This window comes from Amblyomma americanum, chromosome 11, assembly GCF_052857255.1.
Source record: "Amblyomma americanum isolate KBUSLIRL-KWMA chromosome 11, ASM5285725v1, whole genome shotgun sequence".
Taxonomy (NCBI): domain Eukaryota; kingdom Metazoa; phylum Arthropoda; class Arachnida; order Ixodida; family Ixodidae; genus Amblyomma; species Amblyomma americanum.
The window spans coordinates 25887891-25915231 of NC_135507.1; the positions used below are offsets into that span (position 1 = coordinate 25887891).

Consider the following 27341-nt stretch of genomic DNA (forward strand, 5'->3'; position numbering starts at 1 on the left):
CTTCCAGCTTCAGTCTTCAGCCCGAATACTCAGACGCGCTTAATGGAGCCCTGGTTTGAGAAAGCGTCATCTTCGAACCGTTGTCCGCCATGAACCACTAACCTCTGAGAGATGTAGCATTTATACGCAACAAAAGAACCGAGGAGTGCGGGACAAAACGTATGTAAACGCATCGAGGGCAGCAGCGTCCGTGTTTGCGTTCGTTTTCCGCGCGCTTCCGCGCTGAGGTGGACTGCGCGCGCGGCAGCTTCGTTTTTTCCTCGTCGGGCGCCGCCGCGTCGCCACCGCGCTTGGGTTCGGCGGCGCGAGGCGGCGCTGCGGCGCTCGCGATCCGCGATGTCGCCAGCCATGGCTCGGCGGCGGCGGCTGAGTGCAGCAGGCAACCACGAAGACGCCTCGGGACTCGGCGGCAGAGCCATTGGCAGCAGCAGCAGCGTGGTGCGTCGTCGGCGCCGCGCAGGTTGAAGGGCCGACCCGGGCTGCAGCAGTGGCAGCGCAAGGGACCGGCGTCCCAGCGCCCAGCGCGCGCGCGTGTCTCCTCGACGTGGTCGCCGTCCGTGTGCCCCCGTTGTTGTGTGTTGTGCGTGCTCGTTGTGTCTCCCAGTGTCCGCGCCGATGACGGATCGCGGGATCTGGCTGTGAGTCTACCACCTCCGTCACCGGTGTTGTTCGGCCAAGGCCAGCGGCAAGTGGCAGCTCAGCAGGCAGCGAACGCACGTTTGGATTTTCCGCGACTGCTGCGATGGCCCGGTCCCGTCGGCGGCGGTCGGGCGACCTGCTCTGGACCGTCAGCGTGGTGCTGCTCGGATTTTACGTCTTCCAAACAGGCAGGTCCCCCCTTCTTTAGTTATTTATTTTCTTTTTTCTTTCCTCCCCCTCGGGCAAACGCTCGTCGCGTCAAGGTTAGCGTTTCTGGTTCGCCGCCACCGGCGCGGCTGCTGCTGCCTGTATCCGTGCCAGTCGCCGCGGAGGGACCAGTTTTGTTTCCAGGCTGTTGCTCATTGATGTCACGTGCCTTCACTCCCTTTCCCTCGCTCGCCCCATTACGCCGTGGCTACCGCTGCTGTGTACACAGCCGCTGGAGAAAAATGCACCGAAAAGGCAGCACTGGCCGGTTGTCCCGTGTCCGGCTTCCTATTCGGCATTGTTCCGCGGGGTGCCATCCCCCGTGGAATGCCCGATTGGCGCCCTGACATCGGCCCACTCGCCTCCGCCGCCGGAGGGACCCGAAGTGGGCCAGGCGTACTGCTTGCCGCGGGCACCTCGCGTAGGTGACGTAACCGAAGCGGTCTCCTCCGTCCCACATGTCGGCAGCCGGTGTGGGCTTCTTCCTGCACGCCGAGGTTGCGCGGGGCGAACCGCCAGCGGCGATCGGCCTGAGCCGTGACAGGGCGCAGAAACTTTTTGCGGAGTAACTCTGCGGCCAAGCCAGCAATCGCGATACGGGCCTGCCTTCGCACCGGCTTGGCGCGCTGTGCGGGCAGGAAAAGCGGCGATGACGTCTGTTCTGTTGGCGGCTGGCCGTGCTGCTTGCCTGCGCGCGCGCGGCGTCGCAAAAAAACTCGGTCGAAGCCTGTCCCAGCTGACTGCTTGTCAGGGCAGCCTGAGCGAATGTGCTGAACGCCGGTGCGACTACTGCATTCTTGGCTCCTTCGGGCGGCTCGCGGGACTAGCGATGTATAAGCACTCTTGATTGAAGCGGGAAAGGAGGACAGTTTTCTTGCAGCCGCGGTTGCCAAGCTTTGAGGCAGCGCGTGCCGTCAGCTACAGCTCACGTCGAGCCGTGTTTCGAAGCTCGGGACACGCATATATTCTTCGGTATTTACCCAAACTAACGACGGTTGTTCGGTGCCACTACATATGGCTGCTTACTTGTTACTTCCTCCTGGAAGATGGCGGTATGGGGGTGTTTCAAACGGGCTGCGCAACTGCAGGCAAGGGAGGCTCGTAAGGAGCCACGAAGATGAGCTGTTTGGTCTGATGCCGGATGCTTTTTGTACGTCGTGATGGTAGCACTTCAAGGACCCCGGTGTTAAGCGCCGTGGGTGATTCCGAGGCCAATGCGTCGATGTCTGTAGGCCTTCTGTGTTTCCTTCTACGGGGCATGCCAAACTACGCGGAGCCAAGGACAACGTCCACGCCACTAAATAAGGATCTCGCTGCAACGTGGCGATAGTCAAAAGGCCTCGAAGATGGCTCCCCGCTGTCGGAGCTGGTGATGGCTGCGTACTGGAAAGTTACCCGCTGTTTCAGCAGATCTGTCGTCAACGTGTTTGTGACACTGTTCGGGTTGCCTTCCGAACGGATTAAATTCCTTATGTTGCGTTTTTTTTTGTCGCCCAAATATCATCATCATCATCAGCCTTACTACACCCACTGCAGGGCAAAGGCCTCTCGCCAATTAACCCTATCCTTTGCCAGCTGCATCCACCCTTTGCCTGCAAACTTCTTAATCTCATCCGCCCACCTAACCTTCTGCCGCCCCCTGCTCCGCTTCCTAAGAAGGTGTTATTCGCGACCGTGAAGGTGTATGGAACTCGGATGACTCCTTTTTCCGCGAATTTCCGACAAGATCCGATCACTGGTTGAAGGGAACTGAATGGCTGGAATGCTTTTGTTGGCGCAACATAAAGAATTGCGATGCTACTTTAGCCACAGAGGACATGAAAGGACTGTTTTCCCAAGCACTCACACCAGGCGGAGTGTTTTGTGTAAGCGCATCCATCCAGCCATATTTTTTTTCGCTCCGAGAGAGAGAAATAAATTTGCACCCGTCAAAAATGGCGGGGAATAAGGTTTAGCCTAAACCTCCATTAATTCCCCTAACCGTCGGCCGGAATCCCTTGGGACTCGGCGGCGGTCAGGGCGAGACCGATGACTTCGCATTGTTCTTCTGCTTCGTGGTTGAGCAATAAGGTATCCCAGGATTGTACATTTCTATTCGGGTCGTTACACAAAGGGCAGGTTCAGACCATGTGGACTAGATCTGCAATGCTGTTGCAGTGCGTAACGTCTAGGATTAAAGACTTCTGGATGCCATTTGCTGTACAGTTGAGGGTTTGGAAACAGCCCGGTTTGCAATTTCCTCGACATGATTTCCTCTTTTCTACTGAGCTGTTTATCTGCTGCTGGATAGGTCTTATGACCGAGCTTATAATGAGAAATTATCTCATGGAATGTGAGTTCGTCACCAGAAGGAAGGTATTCCTCGCCTGGAGGCGGCGCGTCAGCAGCGATCGACCGGTAAGTGAGGCCTCGGGCGATCCCGCCCGCCTGCTCGTTCCCCCACAGGCCCTGATGAGCCGGGGACCAATCAGTGAGATTAGCTCTGATGGTACTTGCCCTTCTTTCAGAATTTTGGCGGCTGCAGCAGAGATTCTGCCCATATCATAATCATTAATGTCTGCCTTAGAGTCACTAACACCCTTGTACCGTTTCGTATTATTGCTAGAGCAATGACAACTTCTTCCGCCTCAGTTGCACTTGTTTTTAACGGTCTCCACTCTCACGGTCTCCACTCTCACGAACCACTACCGCTGTGTGTGCTGCCTTGCGATTGTATTCCGGCAGCGTCCATGTAGAGGACATCTGACCTACCTCGAAATTTGCCCTGCAGGGCCACAGCCCTATCTTTGCGTCTATACCTTCGTGAAATACCGGATGCATGTTCTTTGGCAGCGGTGAAATTTTGTGCCAGTCCCTCGTTGCTCTAGGTACGTTATCTGTCCGCTTTGAACACTCCGAGGGTTCGAACGCCAGACGCTCCATGGTTTTTCTTCCAGTTTTGCTTTTTAAAAGTCTGAACATTTCTTTTGAACGCGTATGGAGCTCTTTTCACGTTGTCACCCAGTCCGTGCTCTATAGGTTTTTGCCTCTTCAAGTTTGGATCGTTCAGCGTCAAATTGTCTTCGTGGCCCTAAAGACAAGAACATAGCTAGAAACAAATGCAGCAGATTACTGAACTGTTTTTAAAAGGCGTTCGCTACATTGTCGGTTCGAGCTGAGCGAGCATTTTCTGCCGCGATTTCCGAGCAAAAAATCGAGCTCCATTAAACTGTACAAGTGGTAGCTTACAGTGTGTGACGAGGTTTTCATGCCCAGATCTTTCCTTGCGTGAGCTCTTTTTGATGGTCTTGTTAGTCCATGATGTCGGCTCATCGTTTCTGCCATAGCAGGTGACTTTCAAGTTGGAAATGTAGACATTCGACGTCGACTTCTCGCAGCGAAACACTAAGGTAATGTAGGAATCGCCGCCAGGGCAGCGGGGTTACGATTTCGTGGTTGCTTCCGCGTCGCATTTTCAGTGAACGCAGGCCCTTGGCACAGAGCATGCAGCATTAGACGCAATGAAAATGGCAGTTTAAAACGTTATTAATGCATCAACATCTATGTGCGCGCCGATTAACGATGAGTAAATTGAAGATTGGTTTTTGAGGAACGGAAATGGTGCGTATTTGTCTCACATATCGGTGGACACCCGTACCGCGCCGTATAAAGGAAGGGACAAAGGTGGGGCGGAGTGAAAGAAGAAAGGAAGGAAGAGGTGCCGTAGTGGAGTGCTCCGGAATAATTTCGACCACCTGGGGATCTTTAATGTGCACTGACATGGCACAGCACACGGGCGCCTTAGCGTTTCGCCTCCATCGAAACGCGGCCGCCGCGGTCTGGTTCGAACACGGCTACTCCGGATCAGTAGCCGAACGCTCTATCCACTGAGCCACCGCGGCGGGGGATGAGTAAATTGAAGATTGGTTTTTGAGGAACGGAAATGGTGCGCGTTTGTCTCGCATATCGTTGGACACCTGAACCGCGCCGTAAGGTAAGGGATAAAGGAGGGAGTGAAAGAACAAAGGAAGAGGTGCTGTAGTGGAGGGCTCCGGAATAATTTCGACCACCTGGGGATCTTTAACGTGCACTGACATGGCACAGCACACGGGCGCCTTAGCGTTTCGCCTCCATCGAAACGCGGCCGCCGCGGTCTGGTTCGAACGCGGGAACTCCGGATCAGTTGCCGAACGCGCTAACCACTGAGCCACCGCGGCGGGTAACGATGGGTAATTTTGCTGAAATCGCTACGAAGGCATGCATTGTGTGTCGGATAGCGGGAGGAAATGAGACATTTGATAGACTTTACCAAGAGACCCACTCGGTAATTAAAAGAAAGAGAACAAACTATAGTCGTGTGCAACTTAAGTCTGCGCTGAAGTTCCGCCCACATTCACCCGCTGCGCACAAAATTTCTCCACGACGAAAAAGTAGTCCGCTGCTTAAGCTTGTCTCGTTACCTAAGCAAGAAGCTTATCACATGAAAAAAAAAAGAGCTCTAGAATATTGATACGTGAATTGTTTGACATAGCCAAACATTTAAAAGCCGATTTCGTTCACTGTTGCTGGTTTATGGTTTATGAGGGTTTAACGTCCCAAAGCGACTCAGGCTATGAGGGACGCCGTAGTGAAGGGCTCCGGAAATTTCCACCACCTGGGGTTCTTTTACGTGCACTGACGTCGCACAAGTACACGGGCCTCTAGAATTTCGCCTCCATCGAAATTCGACCACCGGGATCGAGCCCGCGTCTTTCGGGCCAGCAGCCGAGCACCATAACCACTGAGCCAGCGCGGCGGCCTATTTCATTGTTGGGACTTGTCAGGACGCAGCGGACGGCGGCCCAGTGGTACGAATAATAATAATAATAATAATAATTGGTTTTTGGTGGAAAGGAAATGGCGCAGTATCTGTCTCATATATCGTTGGACACCTGAACCGCGCCGTAAGGGAAGGGTAAAGGAGGGAGTCAAAGAAGAAAGGAAGAGAGAGGTGCCGTAGTGGAGGGCTCCGGAATAATTTCGACCACCTGGGGATCTTTAACGTGCACTGAAATCGCACAGCACACGGGCGCCTTAGCGTTTTTCCTCCATAAAAACGCAGCCGCCGCGGTCGGGTTCGAACCCGGGAACTCCGGATCAGTAGTCGAGCGCCCTAACCACTGAGCCACCGCGGCGGGGCACCAGTGGTACGAACGGCTGTTTTTTTTTTTCTAGTTGTGTCCCACTGTAGCAGAAGCTTTGCCTTGAGAGCTGCGCCGGGGAAGGTCACCCGTCTTTAAGGTTGGTGGAACCTTATTTAGCGCGCACGTTCGGAAGGGGCGCCCAGTCAAGCATGTCCTGACTTGTCGCTGCACAAAGGAATCGGTCATGACTGGGTTTTCGCCTGGCTTTTATTGTCTGCTTCGCTTCGCTGTTCAGCTTGCTTCCGAGTTCACTAGCCGGTTCGCAAACACGCGGTGGTTCCCCGGTTTGTTCAGCGGGTTACGAAGAGGACCCCGTTGCTAGAATTGCAGGCCGGAAGTGGTTAACGAGGTTACGCTTAACAACGAATGCCCTTCGCTTGCGCGGCATGTCGAGGTCGTTAGGAGTGCGCCTGTTTATATTAAGTGCTCAAATGACTCCGGTTGTCGTGTGTCTTGCTTCGGTTGTAGCGAGTCTCCAGCATACTTAAAGACACATCCTGCAGCGTTATGTAGACATATGCCGTCCTTGCTTGCATGCTGTACTTGCTCAGCGACAAGAACGCTGGTGCAAAGCATGAACTTTGTTGGCTCATGAGCGAGAGGATTGGTTGCGTAACAGCTGGCGAGTCCACACGCTGAAGGGCCGCCGTTGCGGTAATGTGGGCTACTCTACTGCAGTAGGATACAGCTCAAGAAAAAAAAAGCGGCTTTTCCCCGTGAAAGGACCCCCTTCCAGCCAGTGGCGTCGGTGGATTCTCATGAACCTGCTAGCGTGAAAGTGCAGGGAGGACACAATCCCCTTTCATCTGCCACCCCCCTGCATTGTCGCGCTAGCAGGTTGAGAATCGACCGACGCCATTGGCTGGAAGGGGGGTCCTTTCACGGGGAAATCTGCTGCGTTCTTGAGTTGTATCTGACTACAGAGCGTAATTGTGTATGAGGTTTAACGTGCGGAAGCGACACGGGCTATGGGGATGCCGTGGCGGGAGGGCTTCGGATTAGTCTCGACCACCTGGGGTTCTTCAACGTGCACTGACATCGCACAGTACACGGACGCCTTGTGCTTCGCTTACATAGAAGGGCGGCCGCCGCGGCCGGGATCGAACCCGCGTCCTAGAGCTGATAAACAGTCGAGCGCTCTAACCACTGAGACAATGAGGCGGATTCCAACTGGCTGGGCAACATTATTTCTCTTTTTTTCTTTGCCGACACTAATATAATTAAAGAAACAGGGCTGGCCACTATTATTTTTAATTCTTTTTTATGACCCACACTACTTTACGTTAAGCTTATGTTAAGAAACAGGTGCCTCAGAGAGGAAATTGCAAACTTTCGGTCCAAGGCAACAACTTTCGGTTCCTACAATAATTTAAAATGTTAAGGGCTGACGGAGCAAGATTTATTGACAAACGACAACGCCGTGTCATAGAAACAGGTTGCAAAGGGAGGAAAAGGCAGTTGCTGTCTCGCTATGTGCTGACACCTGAACCTCGCCAAACCAGTACGAATTCAGTTCCTGGAAAGTGGGGACCCATAGAAAAGTTCTGCAGTGGCACTTGAGACTGTGTAAGTGTGTGAATGCGAAAGCATGCCAGTACGAGTTCAGTTCCGCAAAGTGCGGACCCATAGAAAAATTCGACAGAGGCACTTGAGACCGTGTGTGTGAATGCGAAAGCATGCCATAGACGCCAGACGGAGACGCTTGGTTGCGGTTTGCGAACCGAGTTTTTTCAGGCGATGATTTTTTTTTCGGAGTATGACACCATCCACACGCACACATGTCCTTATGACACCACCCGGAACGGTGTACTGCGAACGATTGCATCACAATTTTGATGCGGAAGTCCGTGAAGGCGCATAGGTCATCGGTTCGAATCCCTGTCGGAAGCTAGTCTCGAACGTGACTACCGTGTGTAAGCTATATGCAACGAGAAATATCATGACACCACCCAAACGTTGTATGGCAAACGATTGAGTGACAGTTTTGGTCCTAATGTCGGGGAAAACTGGCGCCACATGGAGGTCGGCCAGGGGCGAGGTGTATACGGACGACCGACATGTGTAGGACTGTCTGAAGTGGCGGTGCTCGGTTTGTTGTGTGCGCCATACGGCCACTTGATGACGTCACCCTATTTTTCTTGCTATCCAAAGCAGCACGTACGTAGATCGACCCAGTATTGGATACGGTTGGTTTCACCCTGGGCCTTTGTTGGACCAGCCTTTGCCAAGATTGGGCCGATTACCTGTGCTGATTTTCACATTTCCTGCACCATCTGCGAGTAAACACACATACGCCGCCGGCTATAATTTCTCGTAATGGGACTAGTAATGCTCTCGCATGAAAACTTTCGCGTTGCGGCAGACATTGAACGAGTGCGCAGTCCCTAATGCGCAATCACTAAGAGCGCGGTCACCGTGTGTTGCGTAACTCCCAGCGTCATCTGGTGGACTCAACCGCAGACGTGTCGCCGAATGAGAAACTGGCATTAGCCACGTTATCCGCGCACGGCGGCTTCGTCTGGAATGGGGAAGCGAGAGTCTCACCAGGTGAGGTAACGAGAGAAGCTTGCCGAGTCGTTACTCGCTTTCCACGCAACGGGTGAGGGGGTGTCGCGGAATGAGGTCGTGGTTTCGCCTCCTCATCCACAGCCGGAGGCGTATGTGCCGTTTGTTTTTCCTGTCTTTTCAATTTTTTTAGTGCCCGCGAATTCCTTGTTCTTTTATTTGCCCCCTTTTCCCTACATTAAGTTTCTTTCACATATGCATGCATTCTTTATTTTTTATTTGTTTGTTCGTTATTATCTCGAATTTACGCTTTCACAGCTTTCCGGCGATAAAACCACCGCATCTGCCCGCGAATTTTGATAATTTTTCTCACTGGCTGATATCTGCAGCCGATGGTACGCCATTGTCAGTCCAACAGCGCTCGTTTCAGGACAGCGACCTCTCCACTGATCTCCGATAAACCCTGTCCTGCGCCGCCCTCTCCCAGCGAACTTTATCACATCTCATCGGGGGGCGGGGCGTCCTTTGATAGGTCTTCGTCGTTTGGTTTATTGAGTTGTGTCCAACTATGAATAGAGGTCAAAGTTTAAAGGTGGTTTTAATTCATAACGCTACCTGCTTGATTCAAAAGCGTGCGGGTAGCTAGTTTAATTTAGAAACGGAGTGTCTGGGTCTAGACGTTCGCATTAGTGCACTCCGACAAAGACGTCAGAGATGCATTCAAAGCTCCCCCCCCCCCCTCTAACACTGGTGGTAATTAATTAAACCATAAAGCGACTGTGGAAGTCGGTCTCTTGCGGTAATTTCGGCTTTTTTTTTGTGTGTGGAAAAGTATGCTTCAGTAGAGTGCGCGAGCTATTAATGACCTTCCGTTGCATTCTAGTCCTGTGACTTCTTAACTAATCTTGACTAATGCTAACCCTTCACACCCTGTGCGCGAAACCAGCGCGGCTGCCTTCGAGACCCGGCATCTGGTATATAGTTTTGTCGTCGGAACTGTGTTTCTTCGTGCCACTCCGCGCGCACTGCTACGCAGTGCTGTGTTCTGCGGCTTTAAATGCGGCTGAAAAATCACTGAGCAGCACTCGCCGCCTGTGCAGCTCGAGGGGCGTTCTGAGCAGCTGTCCAAATGAGCGGTCTGCTTCCGGCAGCTGCATAAGTGCCACGTTAGTCACGTCGGAGTATATGAGGCTATTTGTAACTTTGGTTTAAACGCATATTCTGCAGGGCGCGTATTTAACCAAACGAGCTTCCTAAGATGTTTTTCGCATGTCTCTGAGCACATTGGGATCCGAAGCTGGGAGCATGGAAAGTAGGACACGCGGAAAGAACCGTTATATGTCTGGAAAAATATTTCCCCCTTTGTTCAGGGGACAATCTAAGTGGAATCTCGATCATATAGAATGTGGCGTTGTGTTGAGTTTTATGACATGTACGCGACCAAGGCATCTCACGCGCAGTACACGATCGATCATAGAGTTAAGTTAGACTAGTTGGGGCTAGTCACGTTTTTTTTTTTCCTGCGTTTCGCTCTATCGCGCTAACCTCTCCAAAGAAAGCAGTCTTGCTATTTCAAACTCGCTTTATTCTCACCTCCGGTTTAATCGAAGTGACGCTTTGATTTCGTCATGTACCGAGTATTGCATCGCTCAGAGAAAGTCGAAGAAAATTTCTTCCGCCTACACCGCTGGATTGTTTGCGCTAAAGTTTCGGAGAGATGTGGTGTTTAATGGTAATTTTTGTTTTATACTACATTTTTCTGGGGTACTTAAATGAGTGAGTGTTAGTTGTAAGTCCGCATCTTATGCGATGACGCCGGACCAGAAAAAGACGGTTTCGCAACAGTTTTACCACCAGCGCCGCCTCTCGCTTCCGAAAGGTTGGTCAGCGCTATTCGTTTCACGTCCCGCGTTGGTCTCCTTTTGCCATCTTGCCGCCGACAAGAGCTGGCGCTGCCTGTCCAACTGTTGCGAAACCAGTCTTTTTTTTTTGGCCTGGCGTCGCCGCATACGACGCGGGACTTTCCACTCATTCTCACCGTATCAGGCCAGTGCCTGACCCAGACTTAGTAAGAGACAAAAATCTCCATTAAATTACACCTCTGTGAGAAATTTGAACGCGAACAAGTCTCTGGTTTAGCCGGGAGAATTTTCCTTTTATTTTCTGTGAGCGACGTGACACTCGGTATATAACTTAAAAGGGCTCCCCTCAATTCCATCTTCGCATAATTCGAAGACAGGTTCTTTTCTCTTCGACGCCGACTTATCGAGATACGACAGTGTTCTGGTGTACTTTGACAAGCCGTGGATTGCTGCACAGGTCTCAAGGTGGTCGCGAAGCAGGTCGACTTGAGTCGGCGTTGGAAGTCCTTTCGTTTGACGGACTCCGCGACTGTGCCGCCGCACTTTGCACTGTCCCGTTTCTTGCCGGTTCGGCGGCACATTTCTGCGAGTGAAAATCGCTCCATGCGGGCCACGCTTTAGAGGAGTAACGATTCCTCTCAACCACATGCAATGCACCGCCGCGGTGGCTCAGTGGTTACGGCGCTCGGCTGCTGACTCGAAAGACGCGGGTTTGATCCCGGCCGCGGCGGTCGAATTTCGATGGAGGCGAAATTCAAGAGGCCCGTGTTGTGAGCCCTAGTGACTGTATGATTAGGGCTCACAACACGGGCCTCTTGAATTTCGCTTCTCTTGAATTTCCGAGCGACCACACACGCATGGGTAACAGTGTATGTGTAGACACATCTCCAGACTTATCCCTCTCTAAAAACGTCAAGGACGCAAAGTGTGTCAACACCGGGCAAAACCTTGGTAGTGATCACTTCATCCTTAGCATCACCTTCCCCACGACAAAACTTAAAAACAAAGCAAAAGAAATACGAACCACGGATTGGGACAAGTTCAGGCAACTTCGCGACAAAACAGCTCCAAAGGAGATCTCTAACCTTAGCGACTCCCTGAATGAGGATGTCAGCTCCACTAGCGTTGTGGTGCCAGTTGAGAAGGAGGAGCAGATTGCAGACTCAAAACTGTTACACCTGTGGCAGGCACAAAAAGGCCTCCAAAAACGCTGGAAGCAGCAAAAACACAACAAGCGACTACGCAAAAAGATCGCTGAAATCGAGAGGCGAATCGAGGAACATACACTTACTCTCCAAACACAACAATGGAACCAAATATGTGAAAGCGTCAATGGACAGCTCGGAAATAAGAAGACATGGCATCTTCTAAGACACCTGCTCGATCCAGAACAAACACGTCCCGTGCAACAAAGTCAACTGTACAGACTCATACATAAATATGAGGGTACAACTGAAGACCTAATCAAAGAGCTAGCAGAACGTTATCTAAACACGGATGATAGTACCACACACCCAGACTACCGGGGGACTCCTAATCCAAATTTAGACGCAGACATCACAGACGCAGAGGTCTGGTACGCAATTGGAAAACTGCGGACAACATCTGCGGCAGGACCAGACAAAGTAACAAATAAGACTCTCAGGAACTTAGACGCAACGTCGATCGCGGCGGTTACAGACCTTATGAACAAATACTGGCATGCAGGCAACATACCACCAGAGTGGAAACACGCGAAAATCACTTTTATTCCTAAAGCGGGTAAGAAACTCAGCACTGAGAATCTACGCCCAATTTCATTAACATCATGCCTAGGCAAACTCATGGAGCATGTCATCCGCAATAGGCTCCAAAACTATGCGGAGGACATGAACCTCCTACCTGAAACAATGTTAGGATTCAGGGCCCAACTATCTACCCAGGACATTCTCTTGCAGCTTAACAAGGACATAATTGAAGCTGACGAGGGAACAGGAACGAAAGCAATATTGGGTTTAGACCTTGTTAAAGCTTTCGACAACGTCACCCACAAAGCCATCTTGACAAACTTGTCAGAAATCAACCCCGGAGAAAGGACGTACAACTACATCCGATCCTTCCTCACTAACAGAACAGCAGTGATAACGGTCGGAACAATAGAGTCTGCCCCAATCAAACTAGGAAGTAAAGGAACGCCACAGGGCTCCGTCCTGTCCCCTTTCCTTTTTAACCTCTCCCTCATCAAAATTCCCCCCAAACTGGCACAAATACCAGACCTACATCACACGTTCTATGCAGATGACATCACACTTTGGGTAACCAAAGGATGCGAAGGCTACATAGAAGACACACTCCAAGCAGCAGTGGACATCATCGAGGCATGCGCATGGGATTCCGGCCTCACTTGTTCTGAGCAAAAATCTGAACTCTTCGTGATCCGTCGTAAACAAAGAGGTAGGCGTACCACGACATCCCCCCCGCAAATAAACGTCTATGTTAATGGACGATCTGTCAAAGAGGTACAGACCATGAGAATACTGGGGCTGTATTTACAAACAAATGGAAAAAATACTGACACACTCACTAAGCTAAAACGCACGGTAGAAGCGACGGCGCGATTACTCCGCCGCATAGCTAACCGCAGACAAGGGGTGAGGGAAAGAGATTTATGCCGCCTAGTGCAGGCCTTTGCGCTGAGCAGGATACTCTATGCCACCCCTTATCTGAAACTTTCGAAAGCAGAAAAGGACAAATTGGATAGCATGATACGGCAGGCCTATAAGGCTGCGTTAGGACTCCCACTAAATGCCTCAACCGAAAGGCTTATGAGGTTAGGAATACATAACACCTACAATGAACTGAAAGAAGCCCATTTAATGGCTCAAACAGCGCGATTAGCCAATTCCAGAACTGGCAGGAGTATTCTTACCAGGCTCGGAATTAACTTTCAACCTACGAATAACGATGCTAAAGTAGACTTACCCCGCGCCTATAGGACGGCCCTACTAATCAAACCACTCCCCAAAAACATGCACCCCTTACACCATGAGGGTAGAAGACAAGCACGAGCCAAAGCCTTACATAAGAAATACAGACAGTGCGCTGCAACACTTTATGTAGATGCGGCAGAATACAAAAATACCAATGCCTTTGCAGTTGTGGTTGTGAACGAGAATGGTGACCACATCGTCTCGGCGACAATAAAAACGAAATCCTTTGAAACGGCAGAAGAGGCGGCTATAGCCCTCGCCCTAGCACATACCCAAGGGAGCATCATCCTCAGCGATTCCAAAATGGTTATCAATCATTTCGCTAAAGGGCGAATTACAAACACCTCCCTTAGAATCCTTAACGCAACCAAATTCTCACCAAATTATTCCGAATTGATATGGGTCCGGGAAACGAGGCAGCCCACAATAAAGCCCGAGGTTTCGTCGACCGGGCAGTGGATGAGTCTGGCTCCCTGAATTTCACGAAGGACTCAATGATCACATATCATGATCTCACCAATCATTTTAAACTAGAGAGAATTTTCCCCCCTCCAGACAAAAGACTTACTAAAGAACAAGAGGTTACGTGGCGTCGTCTACAGACGAGATCGATACGCACCCCATCACTCCTCGCGCACATTTATCCAGATCTTTACAACCCAAACTGCAAACACTGTGGCCAACGTGCTACCTACGATCACATCCTGTGGGACTGCAAAATAGAGCCACCTCCGGGTGATCTAGTTACAGCTCCTTCTCTCGAGCGGTGGGAGACCGTGCTGGCTAGCTCTGACCCCAGAACGCAAGTTTTGGCGGTGGAGTGGGCTGACAAAGTCGTCGAGGGCTATGTACTCTCGACCACTTAACGCGACCTCTTGCCAAGCTCTTCCCGGCGAATAAAATGTTTTACAATCAAAAGAGGCCCGTGTACTGCGCAATGTCAGGGCACGTTAAAGAACTCCAGGTGGTCGAAATTTCCGGAGCCCTTCACTACGGCGTTCCTCATAGCCTGAGTCGCTGTGGGACGTTAAATTCTCATGAACTATCAACCCATGAACCATCGACCCATGAACCATCAGCCCATGAACCATCAGCCCATGAACCATCAGCCCATGAACCATCAGCCCATGAACCATCAACCACATGTAACGCAGCAGCGTTAACAGTCGCCTCCTGAAACCGCCTGCTGCCTCGCGTGTCGCATTCCTTCTGGGGTGGCCGCTGACTCATCACTTGCGGCAGCGCGCCGACTCGTGTTCCTCGGGCGGCGCCTTGTGTGCTCGCACCGTCGGCCTGCCACGCCCCTCCCTTCTCCGGTGAAGGAGTTGGCTGGACGTCCCCGCTCCTGGGACGTCGAGTTTTATTGTTGTTGCCGTCAGCTTCCGATTTCCGGCTGCGCACGCTCTCTACCTGTGCTGCGTGCACGAGACTTTGGGGTCTAGAGGGAGAGAGAGAGAGAGGGAGAAACCGACTGTAGTCTATATTTTTTTCTCTTTTCTTCTCCGTGCCGTGCACAGCGCGGTGCAACTGATCAAATATTCTTCCTGCCGCCGGTTTCGCGTGACGCACATCGCGTGGCTCTTCTTTCAGGCGCGCCCCTCCTGTTCCAAACTGGATGGATGTATTTCATACGCATCCCCTTCGAGTAGGGTGGTGGCGAGCGCCACGCTGCGTATAGTGGCTGTTTTATTTGTTTCGTGCATTTTTTAAATTTCAGTCCTAGTTTGGTTCGTTGAGATTTGAAGCTATTCCGATGTTTTAAGCTACGTTATATTTATTTCGGTGACGAATCGTGCTTGCGGTGACGAACACCGCGCTGGGCAGTCTCTGCTTTGTTTCGCGGAGGGAGATAGTTTAAAAAAATAAAACGTTGCAGATACGCCAGCGAGCAGCTGGGTTCAGCTTGACAAAGGGTGCGGGTTGACAAAGGGTTCAACTTGACAAAGGGTGCATCTTGACAAAGGGTGCATCTTGACAGTGGGTGCATCTTGACAGTGGGTGCATCTTGACAGTGGGTGCATGTTGACAGTGGGTGCATCTTGACAGTGGGTGCATCTTGACAGTGGGTGCATCTTGACAGTGGGTTCAACTTGACAGTGGGTTCAACTTGACAGTGGGTGCATCTTGACAGTGGGTGCATCTTGACAGTGGGTGCATCTTGACAGTGGGTGCATCTTGACAGTGGGTGCAACTTGACAGTGGGTGCAACTTGACAGTGGGTGCAACTTGACAGTGGGTGCAACTTGACAGTGGGTGCAACTTGACAGTGGTTGTTCTCTTGGTCCTCCTCACTGAACCCTGGCCAATCCCCGTCGTGGGCATGTGCCATGTCACTTAGGCAACGACGACTCTGGTTCGCGGCGCTGGAAGCGCGAAGCGGCTGGTGCCCGTGATTTCGTGGGTGTCGTACACAGTGCGTGGTACCGCCAGCCTTGTTTGTGGTGCACACTGCTACTGGGTACAGCCTTCATCTAGGTCGATTTGGCGTTCCCGTAGGCGCGCCTGGATGCCAGCACTGACGTTCAGGGTGGGAGACAATTTCGCTTCAAAAGGGTTGACGACCACGCGGTCTTGCATAGCGTGGACAGGTTTGGTGATGAGTACAGACGTCGCTGTAGAGTTCAGACAACTTCACTGCCCGACGGGTGCCCCCTGCACGGACCATTTTGTTTGTAAGAACACTAGCCGCTGTTACTCAGTGCTCTGCTTATCACGTACGCGATATGGACTGTGGAAGGTCAATAGTTTTAGTCTTTGCGCGTTGAAGATTATCAAATCACTTTATTGTACAAACTGCAAATTTCCCATGTATATTTCTCTTACTTCCAGTTGCCAGAGTGAGACGGTAGGTGTGTTGTAATACCACTTACTGCAATGGGTAGGACAACCGACGATACAAACTAGAATTTTAACCTGCCTAAGCAGGCGACGGAAGGATTCGGAATTTCGATCCTGATCTGCGGTACATGCCTGAGTATGCGTGCAGAGTATTATCGTTTTTAGACAAATTTTTCTATAACAATTTTCTAAGCAAGTATATTAGTCGTTTTCCATTCTTGCCAGTAAGGACAAATGTCAAAAGCTACTGCAAAGTAGCGAGTACTTTCCTCATGTTTTTGGTGAAGTAAACTGGCGCAGTAAACTATCTCGCATATCTCGGTGTACACCTCAACCGCGCCGTGAGGGAAGGGTGGAAGGTAGGAGTGGAAGAAGAGAGAAAGGGACGCTGTAGTGGAGAGCTCCGGAGTAATTTGGACCACCTGGGTATCTTTAACGGGCAAATGAAAATGACAATTGGTTTTTAGCGAAAGGAAATGTATGTCTCGCATATCGGCGGACACCTGAACCGCGCCGTAAGGGAAGGGATAAAGGAGGGAGTGAACGAAGCCTGCATCGAAACGCGACCACAGCGGCCGCTACGAACCCGGATACCCCGGCTCATTAGCCGAGCACGCTAACCACTTAGCCACCGCGGCGGGTCGACCAACTTCTTGCGTTCGTTTATTGGGACTCCGTCGGGAATATTTAGGCTTGCAGCGTTATTTGGCAGCATTTTCTCTTGCCTGTTCACGATGAAGGCGGCACATCCGGGCTATCCTGGTCTTAGCTAATCTTGTCACATTTTCGACAGCTTTGGAGATTGCACCTTGCCCTGGATTGTTTTGCTCATCTGCAAGCATACTGTGGGGACGGAATCAAACGTGAGTACCGCCTGTGAATAAACACACAACTTTGCGGCCTTTTACGTTCAGCCTTGAGTGATCACTTGGCTTGATTCACCGTTCTACACTTAACGCTGCTAATAATAATAATAATAATTGGTTTTGGGGGGAAAGGAAATGGCGCAGTATCTGTCTCATATATCGTTGGACACCTGAACCGCGCCGCAAGGGAAGGGATAAAGTAGGGAGTGAAAGAAGAAAGGAAGAGAGAGGTGCCGTAGTGGAGGGCTCCGGAATAATTTCGACCACCTGGGGATCTTTAACGTGCACTGACATCGCACAGCACACGGGCGCCTTAGCGTTTTTCCTCCATAAAAACGCAGCCGCCGCGGTCGGGTTCGAACCCGGGAACTCCGGATCAGTTGTCGAGTGCCCTAACCACTGAGCCACCGCGGCGGGGCTTAACGCTGCTGCAAATTTCGAATAGCGCATTGAGTGTGCAGCGCTCTCTGCAGGACCGGATTCAGAGGCGATCATGGTTGTGCGCTATTCGAAATTTGCAGCAGCGTTCCGAATAGCGCACAACCATGATCGCCTCTGAATCCGGTCCTGCAGAGAGCGCTGCACACTCAACACACATACGCCTGTATGGGAGTAAAAAAAAATACGCTGTTTTCTATCGCGCTTCCTTTTATCACTTTTAGAAAAGGAAGTGCGATTGAAGACAGTGCTAGTGGACAGCTTACTCACTTTTTACTCCTTTTTGTTTAGGGTGCATACCTTGTACTATCATCGTCAAAAGAAATGCGAACAGTAGAATCGGAACGCGAACTACAACACATGGAGATATTACTCTAAGGAGGCAGAATACTGTAGCGGGTGATTTTCGCACCGAAGGCGTAAAGACTGCCCTTTGGAAGTGCTAATACGCCACGCTATAGCCGCTGATATGTTTGATTGGCTGTGGTCGCGGTTGAGTTGTTTTGCTAGCGTTTCATACGACTCTGATGGTACATCCGATAGACCGGTGGGTACCAGTCGTCACTGGGGGTCGAACCCCGCACCTCCCGCATGCGAGGCGGACGTTCGAGCCACTGGATCATGTCTGCGATAAGTAGCTTAAATAAATAATAACACAAACAAACCTGAATTTCGGCCTCTCCGCGGTAGCATCGTCCCGTACGTCGTGGCCAAAGTTTCCAAATAATAATAATGATAATTGGTTTTTGCGGGGAAAGGAAATGGCGCAGTATCTGTCTCGTATATCGTTGGACACCTGAACCGCGCCGTAAGGGAATGGATAAAGGAGGGAGTGAAAGAGGAAAGGAAGAAGGTGGTGCCGTAGTGGAGGGCTCCGGAATAATTTCGACCACCTGGGGATCTTTAACGTGCACTGACATCGCACAGCACACGGGCGCTTGAGCGTTTTTCCTCCATAAAAACGCAGCCGCCGCGGTCGGGTTCGAACCCGGGAACTCCGGATCAGTAGCCGAGCGCCCTAAACCATTGAGCCACCGCGGCGGGTAAAGCCACGAAATTTGGTGGTCGGCGCGTCAGGACGAGTCCCGTGCGGAGCGCGCCTTCGCCTTTGTTGTCAAGGCGACTCGCGCCAGCCAGCCGTGTGTCGGGAGGAGCGCGTGACGACGAGGAAAACTTTCCTCACTGGCGCGTTAAACGAGTCCTGCCGCCGCGTGGCCGCAGCATTGCGCTTCCCGGCGCGTGCCTGCACGTGGCTCTGCGTCGCCGACGCCCGAAAGTCGCGCGTAGGCCGCCGCTCTTGTTTCTGCGGCGTTAAGGCTGTTTCGGGGCGAGAGATTTTCTTATACTTGTTGGAACCTTCTCGCCGTGGCCGCTCGAGTCGCCGCGAACGCTAATATTAGTTTTTTTTTGGGAAGGAAATGGCGTAGTATCTGTCTCATACATCGGCGGACACCTGAACCGCGCCGTAAGGGAAGGGATAAAGGAGGTCTTTGGTCTTTTTGGGGGAAAGGAAATGGCGCAGTATCTGTCTCATATATCTTTGGACACCTGAACCGCGCCGTAAGGGAAGGGATAAAGGAGGGAGTGAAAGAAGAAAGGAATAATAGGTGCCGTAGTGGAGGGCTCCGAAATAATTTCGACCACCTGGGGATCTTTAACGTGCACTGACATCGCACAGCACACGGGCGCCTTAGCGTTTTTCCTCCATAAAAACGCAGCCGCCGCGGTCGGGTTCGAACCCGGGAACTCCGGATCAGTAGTCGAGCGCCCTAACCACTGAGCCACCGCGGCGGGGATAAAGGAGGGACTGAAAGGAGGGACTGAGAGAAGAAAGAGGTGCCGTAGTGGAGGGCTCCGGAATAATAATTTCGACCACCTGGGGATCTTTAACATGCACTGACATCGCACAGCACACGGGCGTCTTGGCGTTTTGTGCTATTGTAGAAAACGTTTTGTACTATTGTACTGTTTTGTACTATTTCGCCGCGAACGCTCGAAACAGGTTTTTTTTGCGCCGCGGCGGCAGAAATCGCGAGCGTGTTCCCTAGCATTAGAACGAGGCTTTAGCACCGCGTCGTTCGCGCGAAATGACGTAATCGTCACGTGAACATCTCTTATGGCGCCTTATGGTTGGCACAATGACCAAAGACCGATGCTGCCAGTGTGGGCCAGGACGTGTGCCTCGTGTGTTCAGGTTGACACGGGAGAGGATGCATCCATGGGAGATGAAGCCGCTGAGGTGCGGTGTAGCCGTCGATTTTAACCTCTTCACCAGATAAGACCGCAGCGGTAGCCTAGCGGCTTGAGCATCAGCCTCGCTTGCGGGAGGTGCGGGGTTCGATCCCCAGTCCCGCTTGGTACCCACCGGTGATACAGTGGGTACAAGCTTTTCCCCTATAGTCTGGTGCTAGGCTGCCTTAAGGTGCAATGCTTGAGAAATTCATCCTTGACCCCCATCTTGAGTGAACGAAAAATACCTTGTGCAATGGCGCTCTTTGGCCGCCGATGCCCTTGCGCCATAAAAAAAAATCACTGTCATAATCGCCACGGGAGGGGGCGAGTAAAAGCATGGAAGCATTTCATGACCGACAGTTGCGACGCTGTCATTCTTGCGAGTTTTATCTCACGTGGTGTCAAGGAGTCGCAGCTCGTGCGGCAGGTGTAGCGGCTGTGAGAAAGGGAAAAACAACCGGAAGCGAGTGGCATGCAGGTGTTGAAGGTGCATGCATTTCTGAATAAACTAGCCGCGCAGAATCCGCGCCATTGTGAGGTTGTGTGCACGGAAGAGCCACCTGCGACGGTTGGCTGGTGGTGAAATGGAAAGAGGGAAATTTTCTGCCACGGGTGGCTGCCACGGCAAGGACCCCCCTCCTCCCCAAAATGTTAGTAAACTGATTTTTTAAGATGGATAATGAGTATGAACGACAATTAAAAAAATGAGAAAGACGAGGAATGACAAAGTAAAATTCAAATGACTAACAATGACCTAGAAAAATGAGTAAGAAAAGCGAAAATGACTACGAGTGAAAAAGTTTCGCCAGTGGTTAAGATGTTTTGCGGCAGTTTTAAACCGTAACGTGCTCCGATAGGTCCTGCACCTTCTAGAGCGGTAGCATTCCGACAAATAGTCAAAAAGTCCGCCCTTCTAAAAACCTCCCCGATACATAAATCGCTACGCATAATGCACAAAGGCTTCTAATGCGAACGCATCGTGATCGCGCAGAGCAATTAAGCGCGCCCTAAATTTTTAATTTTTTATCTCGAAAGATATGCGCCGCGTAGTTTAATTACGCCTGCCGTGCCCCGTCATATTCGCGGGTAAGAAATTAATGCATATTCTTTCGCATTTCGAGAAGTAATTTTGCCGCCAGAGGGCGCGGGAAGCGGTGTGTCCCTGGTTTGAGAAAAGTGCGGTGACGAGGCAGAGGGGGAGGGAGGGAGGAAAAAGGGTTGCGTCGCTTATGGTCCTGTGGTGCGCGCCCGTCCATCGCAGTTATAATTGGCTGGCGGCGCGCAGCAGCGCAGTTACCTGCAGCACGCGCAAGACGGCGTCACGCTTAGCTGAGCTTTAACGCCGCGCCTCCTTGCCCTTGATCCTCCTCACTCTCTCCACTCTTCTCTCCGCCGAAGAAAAGGCGGCGATGCCGTGCGTCGTAAGAGCTTTTGCCCCCCCCCCCCCCCCCCCCCCCCCCCCAAAAGGAGAGATGGGCTGAACTGTTTCCCCCACCTTTTTTTAAGAGCGCCGCCACCGTAAGCCTCACCCTTGCGCCTGGAACGAGTGCCGGGTGAATCGTTAAAATAAAAGGCGAAACGCATTAAATTTAGTTCTTGACAGTAAGCCGCTTTCCTCACCGAGAGATGTGTGCCGGGAGAACGTGCGGGACAATTGTAGACTCCCTTTGTAAACTGCCTCCGGTGTGTCCGGCTGCGAGGCACCACAGTGTGACCGAACTGCGCCTGTCGTACTGGCTACGTTTAGTGGAAAACAAGTGCCAGTCTTGCGCGTGAGCTGCGGGCAGTCAAAAAGTGTACGTTCTGACTTCGTTCATTTATGCCTGGCAAATGATATTCGGGTATATTGTAACCTCGTGTCACCTTTCCAACTGCTTAGTTCTTTTACGTACCCGGCGCGGTGGCTCAGTGGTTAGGGCGCTCGACTACTGATGCGGAGGCGCCCGTGTGCTGTGCGATGTCAGTGCACGTTAAAGATCCCCTGGTGGTCGAAATTATCCCGGAGCCCTCCACTACGGCACCTCTTTCTTCATTTCTTCTTTCACTCCCTCCTTTCCCCTTCCCTTATGGCGCGGTTCAGGTGTTTAATGATATACGAGACAGATACTGCGCCATTTCCTTTCCCCAAAAAACCAATTATTATTATTAGTTCTTTTACGTCGAACTTTGTCTAAATCGATTTTTTTCGTCTCCATCTTTTTTTTCTAGTTGTTTCTGCATAAACAAACGTGTGCGAGACAGCCGCATACTGAGCTGACGAAGTCAAGTTTATTTCTTTCTATCTCACTCGAACCGGTGATCGCCTCGCCACCGGCTTTGTGGATCGCTTCATTGGCGCAGCGTCGCGTTAAGTGTCAGCAGATCGTTTGGGTATTGTTTCTTTCTCGGTTATTTTTTTTTCTTTCGCGGTAATGCACTGCTGTGCCTTCACGGGACGTGCCTTGCCGTAGGCACGTGTCTCGTTTTTTTTTTTTTCTCCCGAGATGGATTCGGCGCCGCTTGAGTACTGAGCAGTGGAATTACTGACGGCACGGCTCGGCGACGACGGGAAAGTGACGTCAATTCGAAGGCTGCAGCTTCGGCGGCAGCTTAGAACGGGCGAAGCACGAAAGGGGGGAGGGGGGGGGGGGGGCGTAAAGCTTGAGCAAACATCTTGCGAAAAAGAAGAAACGATAGAAGAAAACGAAGAGAGCGAACGAAAAGAAACGAAAGGAGCCCGGCTGCTTGGAGGAAATTCAATGGGAGGATTACGCGTTAACGACTGCAGCGCGATACGGAAAGCCGGGGTTGAGAGAAGCGAGGAAACGAAGAGGAGAGCCTAGCGAATGAAAAGAGAAAACAAAAAAGATGAAGGTATTAGCAATACAAAAAGGAGAGAGAGCGAATAGGCGCGGAGCAGATAAAGTAAGCGTCGAGTCGGCGAGCGCGCGAAAGTGGCGCTTGCGTAGCTGGGATAAATGCGAGGAGGCTGCTTCTAATCGCACTTCCACGAAGCGAGAGGGTGAGGGTTTTGGTCGAATTGTCTGTTTGCTTTGTTATATTTCCTCGTTTACTTCCTGCGCCTACTAATGTTATACTTTTTTCTTTCTCTCTCTTTCCTTCTTTCTTTCCTTCTTTCTTTTTTTCTTTCTTTCTCCGCGTCTTCCTCCCTTTAGTTCGCGCCTCCATCTCATCCGACTTGATCTTCCACCTCTGCCGCGAGATTATTTGCAGTCCGTTTTGTTTGGTTGTTGTGTCGTCTATTTCGAGATTTCGCCCCCTCTTTTTTTCTCCTTTTCGTATCGTCGAGAAGCTTAGTCTTCCGCGCTTTTCCTGTTATGGCCTGCATTTGCGCGCTCCTCTTATTCCGCCTCATTCCCGTCTCTCTGTTGACTTTCTCTTTATATTCCTTTTCGCGCGAAAACGTAGCCTTCTTTCGTGTTAAGTATTTGACCTGGCTTCTTTTATTGCGCAAGCGGCCGTCACGATTGTGCGAAATTTGCAGCGCCCTCAGCTTTCTTTGTAGCGCTGATCTTACTTCGATTCGCAAGCTTCCCTACAAGCGTACTTCGAAGTTCGGGATTCTGTCACGGTTGTGCGCTGTTATGTTTGCAGAGGTGTGCATATTCTGCATGAGGTGCGCGTATTCTGCATGCGTGCCCCAGGTCATGGGTGTCGTCTTTCGGTGTTCTTGCCTCTGTCGCCAGTCTCCCCCCCACCTGTTTAGTTTTGTTTTGCTGTGTTTGTTATTTCATATATCGACATATATTTTATGGGGTGCTGTTAAGAAATGTGTCGAAATTTTTCCCACGTAGGGAGCGAAATGCGCCGGATAGAAACTGCGTGCAGCCGAGCGTGTGAGGAGAGCTTAGATGCTTTTGTGAGAAATTTTTATTTCTTCCTTCAGAAGTCGGTGGTCCGTTAGTTCGCCGTTATACAATTTTTATCCCATTACGTAACTTTCGATCGCAGAGAAGTTCCATTTCCCTGTCGCTTGGTGAATACGCGTGCTGACGACGGACTTGAGTGCAAAAAAAAAAAAAAAGGCGGAGACTTCAACGAAGGGACGCAAAAATTCGCTATTTACAACCGGCACGGACTGATAACAATGCAATGCCGGCGGTCAGTTGGCTGTATACATAATACTAGCGAGTAGTTTAGTATACAAAATTGAACAAGGGCTGGTGGAATAAACGAGTTGCTGGTTCGCGCATAGTACCTGTCCCTGTATTCATTTTACCTTATTTTTAGGCAGTGCTTTCCTCAAATACATCGCGTGCCTATGAATCAGGCGCGAACTGCGCTGCGGAGACAGAAAAAAGAAACCTTCATTTTGTGCCATAATCAGAAAATTCCAGTTCATTGCTGTGCAGCATTACCGAAGAACGCGCGCGCGCATTCGCGCAATTTTTTCCGGCTTTCTTAGCTACTTATGATGTGAGGAAATTTTAGAAAAATGAGAGACCGAACTGGTTGAATACTCCGACAAGGCGTGGGCTAGCGTGTATTTGATAGTGGTGCATGGTAGCGAACTACAGTAGCATACAAATAAAAAGAACAGCAGTTGGTAGCAATGAGCCATGGTCCGCGGCGTCCTGTGTTACTCTACTGACCAATCACAACAGCCAGCGGATTGAACTTTTTAATGTTTGACCGTGTTAGACACGCCAGAGGCATCAACATTTTTGAGCTTATAGTTTAGCGTGATGGTTAGCTCCTTGGTTTCCTTCTTTATCTCTGCGCCCTGACTGCGCTGGACGATACCAGGCTACCTACCGTCAAGTACGCGCCCGTCCATGGCCAAGAAAAGCCCACACTGTATGTTGCCAAGCGTAACACCAACATTGGATCGATATTGGCACAAGGCTGGCAAAGGTGGCACCTTGTACTGGCACGCGGGCGAAAACTGTTATTACCTGTCGGTAATGAAAACCCAGACTCTGTTCCCAAGCGTGACACCAACATTGGATTGATATTGGCACAAGGCTGGCAAAGGTGGCACCTTGTACTGGCACGCGGGCGAAAACTATGTTATTACCTGTCGGTAATGAAAACCCAGACTCTGTTCCCAAGCGTGACACCAACATTGGATCGATATTGGCACAAGGCTGGCAAAGGTGGCACCTTGTACTGGCACGGAGGCGAAAACTATGTTATTACCTGTCGGTAATGAAAACCCAGACTCTGTTCCCAAGCGTGACACCAACATTGGGTCGATATTGGCACAAGGCTGGCAAAGGTGGCACCTTGTACTGGCACGCGGGCGATAACTATGTTATTACCTGTCGGTAATGAAAACCCAGACTCTGTTCCCAAGCGTGACACCAACATTGGATCGATATTGGCACAAGTCTGGCAAAGGTGGCACCTTGTACTGGCACGCGGGCGAAAACTGTTATTACCTGTCGGTAATGAAAACCCAGACTCTGTTCCCAAGCGTGACACCAACATTGGATCGATATTGGCACAAGGCTGGCAAAGGTGGCACCTTGTACTGGCACGCGGGCGAAAACTATGTTATTACCTGTCGGTAATGAAAACCCAGACTGTCTGTTCCCAAGCGTGATACCAACATTGAGGCGATATTGGCACAAGGCTGGTAAAACTGGCACCTTGTACTGGCACGCCGGCTGTTTGTATTGGTAAGTAATGATTATATGTAATATGCCAGCGTTGCATGTTATTTCACAACGTATAATCAATGTTGGACAATTATTCCGCGAATGTAACCAGCGTTTGCCGGTTCTTCCGCTCATATAGAACCATAAAATCATAACCAGTAGGAAAGAAACACTTATCGTCGGCACCACCATGTATAGCGCGCCTACGAGAAGTGGCATACGCGCCCGTGTGCTGTGCGATGTCAGTGCACGTTAAAGATCCCCAGGTGGTCGAAATTATTCCGGAGCCCTCCACTACGGCACCTATTCTTCCTTTCTTCTTTCACTCCCTCCTTTATCCCTTCCCTTACGGCGCGGTTCAGGTGTCCAAAGATATATGAGACAAATACTGCGCCATTTCCTTTCCCCCCAAAACCAATTATTATTATTATTATGTTCCTTCTGAAGGTCTTTGTCACGACCCGCGACCAAAGTCCCCGCTGAGAGGCATCAGTGGGTGACCTCTGTGGCGAGTGATTGCCGGATAGGCGTATAGGTGTTGCCATTGCCGAAGCACGCGTCTAGCTCTTCGCGGCGTGGCCAGAGAGAGAAATGGTCGCGTTGCTGACGCTCAACATCACGTTCAGAGCCAACACGCGCGCAGAACCCCACTGGCTGGGAGAACGATGGACCACGTATACAGGGAGCGGGCACACACGTCCCAGTGTAGGGCGCGAAAAACAGGCAAGGGAAGCATTGTCCGGACAGTTGATGTCGCCCGGGGGATTTCACAGCGCCTCCGGTAGTACGAGATTCGGGTTAGTTGTGGCCTGCTGAGGTAGAGCGGAACAGGTACCGAGTTGGGAAGAGTAAGAGAAAGGGAATATGTTCGGGCACATAGAGGAAGAAAAAAAAAGGCTAAGCGAGTCCGTTTATACTCTCTAAACACGAATACGCCGATATGGGAGTAAACAGGGAGTAGGCTGTCCTCTAGCGCACTCGTCTGGAGTACAGCTTACCCCCTTTTAATTCCTGTTTAGTGTGCATAAGGCCGCGTGATAGTGAAGAGGAGGGGATACAGAATTAAGGTGATATATTACAGGCTTTGTTTTCTGAATTGTAACTTCTTGGTACCACGCCCGCTTTTGAAGCATGCAACCGATTGAGGGTGTAGATGAATTTACCGCAGAATGCGGGACAATCACTTTTGTGCAGTCGCATACTACACCAGAATGAAGCGGCGCCGTAAAGAGTGCTCTCCAGCGAATGGCGTCGACCGATTCTAATGACGTCGTGCTCGATCCCCTAGGGCCTGCTAGCGCCACATCGCCGGAGGTGGCAGATGAGAGGATGAACCAAGGCTTGGTCGAATTAACCGCGGTGTCGTGAAAATTGGTCGACGCCATTTTCTTTAAGGGGCATCCGCCGCTTCGCTCTTGAGTTGTATCCGAATGTAGTTCCCTTAGCTGCCGCCATGTGGCGCATGGCTTTGAACATTCGTTGACGTCATCCGTGACGCAAGGAAGAAATAGTATGACCGAGTGGCTGCAGAATAGAACGGGATAGCCCGCTAGGCTTAGCGGCACTGACTGGGCGCTGTCTCGAATTCCTGCTAACGCAGACGAACGAATAAACGATGGGCACGGAGGTAGGTAGACCAGAGGCCCATAGTGCAGTATTGGGTATGCCCTCCTCAGGGTGACTAGGATGTAACAAGATGGAGGGGAGTTAACGAGAGGAAATGTTTATTCCGCCGTGACCATGGGATGTGACCATTAGTCTTCGGTCCGTCGTGGCCGATATATGGAAGAAAAAACACCCGCAATTCCATTTTATTTATTGTTTAAAGCACGAAGACACGCTTTTAGCTTCCATTCTCGGCAAACTCGCCCGAGTGTCGCCTGCCGAAATCGTGGCGAAGTTCTCGCCGAAACCAGCGCCCTCTAAAAGACGAATATTCAATTGGGACGGCAGCCAATCGAACAGGACGATCCCAGCACTGTGAGCGTTATCCAAATCAACGCCGGCGCAAATCGAGCCGCTC

At 51.0% G+C, this 27341-nt stretch overlaps 1 protein-coding gene across 1 annotated transcript in view; it reads left to right on the forward strand.

Moving 5' to 3' along the window:
- The first annotated feature begins 603 nt into the window (after positions 1-603).
- LOC144110735 (tyrosine-protein phosphatase 69D-like) overlaps positions 604-27341 on the forward strand; it is a 626192-nt gene continuing 599454 nt past the window's right edge. Inside the window, 1 exon segment of the mRNA XM_077643805.1 lies at positions 604-827. Within this exon segment, the coding sequence (XP_077499931.1) occupies positions 743-827 (85 nt within the window). The 5' untranslated portion in view covers positions 604-742.